The sequence below is a fragment of the Penaeus vannamei genome, chromosome 7 (assembly GCF_042767895.1).
Source record: "Penaeus vannamei isolate JL-2024 chromosome 7, ASM4276789v1, whole genome shotgun sequence".
Lineage (NCBI taxonomy): Eukaryota > Metazoa > Arthropoda > Malacostraca > Decapoda > Penaeidae > Penaeus > Penaeus vannamei.
Genome location: NC_091555.1, coordinates 14,167,245 through 14,172,244, shown reverse-complemented (window position 1 = coordinate 14,172,244; position 5,000 = coordinate 14,167,245). Strand labels below are relative to the sequence as shown.

Sequence of the window (5,000 nt, the reverse complement as noted above, 5' to 3'; positions counted from 1 at the left end):
CACTCACTTCACACGCTTAACAATGAAGGAAAAAACAACAACAAACATACCCCTATGGACTGACAGAATCAAATGCTTACAGAATATACCTATTCATATAGTTACTCTTATCATTAAAGATCTTTTTTTGTTACAACTTATATCTAAAACAGAAAGAATATCCTATATAATAACATCACAGACACTATGGTTGAAACAACTCACAAAACAATTAACTTAAAAGCATGTACATATGCCTGATAAAGGATGTACTAGCCAGTGGCTTACAATATAGTTTGAAACAATTTTTAGTTCCATATTGTCTTTACATCAACCTGGACTTGTGTTTTTGTTATTTTCAGATTCTTGTACTAAAGTAATGGACATCTCAAACAGGAAGCTTATTCTCTCTCTTGATCAACCTAATAGTCTTCACCCTTTTCTAAAAGAATACTTGAACCTCAAGACTGAAGATTCTGCCAGCCAGAATATGGCGAGAATTTAAATTCCTGTCTACCTTACTTTCTAAATGTGTTTATAGCCAAATAGTGTATCAAAATGCAGAATCTATTTCCTATAGTCTTTTCAGCTATAAAGTTTTAACTCCTAGTTTTGTCTACTAGCAGACTTCTTCTATGAACTTAACCCACTAGCAGCGGTATATTTTGAAGCCAAAAATAATGGTTTCCAGGCGGCTTCAAAATCGCCGCGTGGGGCTGGCCTGGAATCTGCCTGCACGCTGGCCACGGCCACAATGGAATCCGATCCAGCATCACACCGGCAGGACACCCAGCAATGTTTATTTTTCCAATGTCACATATGGGTGACACTTGTAAATGGGTTAAAATTCAGGGTATGAGGAGCATTTTTCTTGTAGTTCCAACACTTCCTTCTGTACAATTTCATCCTGCAAAATAGATTTTAAAAATGCTATCATTTCCTTATATACACATAATAGACACCATGAAACAATTTTGCAACAACTATTTGAGCTTATTCATGTAAATGATAAAAATGTACTGATAAAAATATAACAAGATACCAAGAGTACTACCACAAGTTTAATGTTTAAAGTTTGGAAATAAATATGCTAGACATCAAAGGACATATAGCACTATGGGAAAGTATTGTCTCGGAAAGGGCAAAGGAGAGTTGAAGGTTATTATGAAATACGTAGGATGTCAAATTTTTGAGTGTTATAGGATAGTATGGTAGTGAAAAATGAAAAAAGAGGAGAAAGCAGAAATTAGTAGAAAGGGGAGGGTTAAAGAGGTAGGGCGATTGAATGAATTATAATGAATCTGTCACTGGGGAAAGTATAGGAAAAATGTTCAAGGAATAATAGAGTAGGCTGCTGAAAAGTAGAAGCATCCGGGAGGAGGGGAAGCTGTTAGATGTCAAAGATTTGAGAGTGTTATAGTAAAGTAAGGTAACAAAAAGGGAAAGGAGGGAGGTTAAGGAAGTAGAGCAATTAAGTGAATCTGTGACTGGGGAAGGAATAGAGATAACAGGTGATAGCGGTAGATGTGGTTGTCTTAGTAGTAAGGGATTAAGTATCTGAGGATTGAGATAAAGGATCAGGAGTAGGTGAAAGAGTGGTGTCTGGGGGATCCATAGGGATGGTGGGGTCTGGGGAAGGGTATTGTGATAAAAGAGATTCACGTGTGGGAGTGATAGTGGGGAAGGTTGGGGTTTTGGGGGCGTTTTGTTTGGGTTGTATGGGTGGTTTGGGTGGTTGAGAGGATAAAGCATGTGGAAAAGAATCAGGTTTTACGAGTGGGTTTTGGTTTGGGTGGTTGAGAGGATGAAGTATTTTGGGAAGGGGTAAGGGGGATATAAGGGGGTAGAGTTACTAAGTGAATTGCAGTGTATCTGTGACTGGGGAAGTAGTAGGGACATTGATCAAGGAAAACAGAGGTGGCAGTTGGAGAAGTAGGAGAAGAATCCAGGGGTTGTGAAAGGGAGATTGGGGAAGGTGGTGAAGCATCAGGAAAAATGTCTGGAGAGGAGGGGTCTGGAGAAGAACACTGTTGCGGTAGAGAGGATTCGTGTGAGTATTCAAGTGGAAGTGGTAGAGAGGGTGGGGTATGTTGGGAGGATGTAGGAGGAAGAGGGGTGGAGGGAACTTGGGAAGGAGGAGGATGAATATCTGCAAATACTTTAAATGTAGCAGGAGTAGGAACAGAGGGATTGGGGGGTGGATAAGGCAGCAGAGTGTTCCCTTGGGTCATCTTTAGGAAGTTTTGGATGTCTTCAAGGGTTTCTGGAGGGAAATTAGGTATAGAGGACTGAAAAACAAAGGTTCTCTTATAAGAAGAGGAGATAGATATCTGAGGAACAGATGAAGAGGAAGGTGTAGGAGAGAATGTAGTAGGAGAGCCTGGAGTGGAAAATTTTGGTTGCCTGGTACAACTAAAGTGAGGAGGGGTAGGTATCGGGGAACTGGTAGACACTAGATTATCTGACCTCACGTAGAGTGAGGCGTAGTTTAAATCTGAGGACTGCTACCTTACATTCAAAGTTATAGGCAGGGTAGCTCATATAAAACACATTATGGGAGTCTCCACAAATGGCACATGTACGTGACTGAGCAGGGCAATTTGAACTGTCATGACCAAGTTGGGCACATAGCAGACAGCGGGCTGTGGAGCAACAATGTCTGGCTGTGTGGCCAAAACGCTAAAATTTCTGACACTGACAAGGAAGGGGTCGATATTGTCGGATATGATAAGACAATCCACTGATTTAAATCTCATGGGAGAAGTCTTGTCTATGGAAGATAATCTTGGCAATTTTGAGGCAGGATTTATGTTGGCCTCTGGGAGGAAAAGTGTAACACTGTACTGCCACTGCTTCATATTCACCAAGGCAGGAAAGTAGGTCATTTTCACAGTCAGATCAGTCCTTGTTATACATGGAACAAGCATTTGGGGAAATAGAAACAGTTCCAGTACAAGTATTAAGAGATGGCTGAGGTTCAGTAGGAATGGGTTTGCCAATAAGGTCAGTTAGAGTTGATAGTGCACGAGCTTGGGCTTCAGATGTAACTGTAACAAGGCATGAATGATCAGAGCGAATGCGAAAAGTATCCTTGCCTACTTGTTTCTGGAGGCACTGTTGAAAGAGAAGGGTATTCTCAGAATAGGGAGCTGTGGGGGGAATCACAAAGAATCGATCTCACTTGGCTCAGGCTAAATAGAGTACTCAGAAGGTTTGCAGAGGTAGAGGCAGTAGATGGACGAGGGTGAGAGGAAGATGGGGTTGTGTGGAGTGGAGTAGTTCTGCGGGGGGAAGGACATTAAGGATAAAAAGTAGTAATAAGGGAGGGGGGACTGACATTGAAGATGGTTGTGCAGCAGGAGATGAAGAGGTGAATGTTGTGGATGAGGAAGAGGTGCTTTCTAGGGGTTGAGTAATAACCTGGGTGGGTGTTTCAGAATGGTTAGAGTTGTTCGTAAGCGTCGAAGAGGGAGTATTGGCATCAGTGGTCGGAGCCATGGTCAAAGGAGGGGCAGGGGTCAGAAAACCATCAAAATCAAATTCAGGTAGGCTATCTGATGAACGGGCAAGCCTTAATACCTCTATTAAGGGTAAAGAATCTTCATTACTGGCCATGGTGAGCCTGAATAAACTTGGGGAAAAGGAACAGTCCAACCCTCAGGATCCCCATAAGGGGTAAAGGCTAGGTAATTAACCAAGAGAATACCGTGCCCATGGCTCCCAGAGGCCATTCGTGACTGACACAAAGCCAACCTTTCATCCTTTCAGCACAGCTCTCACACCTTAGGAAAGGGATAGAAGAAGGGAATAAAGAACATAAGTAAGAAGAAAGAAGAGAAGAAAGGTCCAAGCAAAATTAGTTGAGGCAAGGGCTGAGGCCCAAGGTAGTAGTAATCCTCTACACTGGGTCTCAGTCTCCATTTCCTAAGCCCTCCACACAATGACAAGCTAGGTTTTGGGAGGGAGTACTACCACATGAAAAGGTTGATAAAAGAATATTGGAAGACTAACTGAATAATCATATAAGTCATTCAAATACTTAATAATCATTTGAGCATCACAAAAGTTTTTTTTTAATATTGGAAGCCTATTCAAAAATATAAGTACCATGCAACCCATTATTCCAATGAAACTACTTACTTCTGGTGTAATAAATGGGGAGTCTGCTGCTTGCTTGAGCCAAGTAGAAGCCACAGAAAAATTCCCTAACTGTATGTTGCATTTTGCTATAAAGAGGCGGTTTTCCTTCCAGCCCGTTGGTCTCAGTTCCTCCGCTGCCATGAAATGATGCAAGGCCTCACTGAATGTGGAGGAAGGGACATTGCCAAAAATGGTTTTTGCCACCTTTCTCTCTATCCAGGTGAGCTGAGATACCTGAAATAGTTTTCAGTGTGCTCATGACAAGCTAAAAAAGTGAAATTGTTACATGCAATTGTAAGATGAAATACTGCATACAGTCATTAAAAATATTTTGCTGTATATAAATGAATAATATCTTTAACAGGTGAGAAACAAATACATTTATTGTAGTTTAGTTACCTAACTATTTAAGTCATACATTTCTCATTCACCATATTGTTTTGTCATTATTTACAAATACTTTATATAGGAGGAAAAAATAATCACAATAACATAAATATTACATAACTATTAGATAAACACATTTATAATATATAATAACACTTTTCCAGAGTATGCAAACCAGCAATTACTGAATTTCAAAGCATAACCCTTTCTTCTAATACAAAGCTAACAAACACTAACAGCACATCCAAACCCTCCCCCTCATTCCATACTATGTTAACCCATTAATGCCGGGTTAAAAATCTGGCCAGTGGCCATTAACGCATCTTAACCCCCATCGAGTTTTCCTAGTTTGCAATGGGCTCATTCAGCAGTTTGCAGGCAACATTAGGCACCTACAAACTAATGTTTTAATTTCATTTAAGAATAAATTAATCTGTGAAGGTTTACCTTCACTTTAGGTGCTATTGCCTAAAAGTTTCACCATAAAAAGGATG

General features: G+C 40.5%; 1 protein-coding gene across 4 annotated transcripts in view; it reads right to left on the bottom strand.

The window, feature by feature from the left end:
- The window catches only part of LOC113800807 (regulator of microtubule dynamics protein 1), a 23,138-nt gene that overhangs the window by 531 nt on the left and 17,607 nt on the right, over positions 1-5,000 (bottom strand). For all 4 annotated transcript variants that reach the window (XM_027351594.2, XM_027351595.2, XM_027351593.2 and 1 more), the window contains exons 8-9: positions 4,120-4,353; positions 1-886 (exon numbers count right to left, since the gene is read on the bottom strand). The exon at positions 1-886 is cut by the window's left edge and continues 531 nt beyond it. In XM_027351594.2, coding sequence (XP_027207395.1) covers positions 821-886; positions 4,120-4,353 — 300 coding nt within the window. In that variant the 3' untranslated portion in view covers positions 1-820. The remainder of the gene's footprint in view (positions 887-4,119; positions 4,354-5,000) is intronic.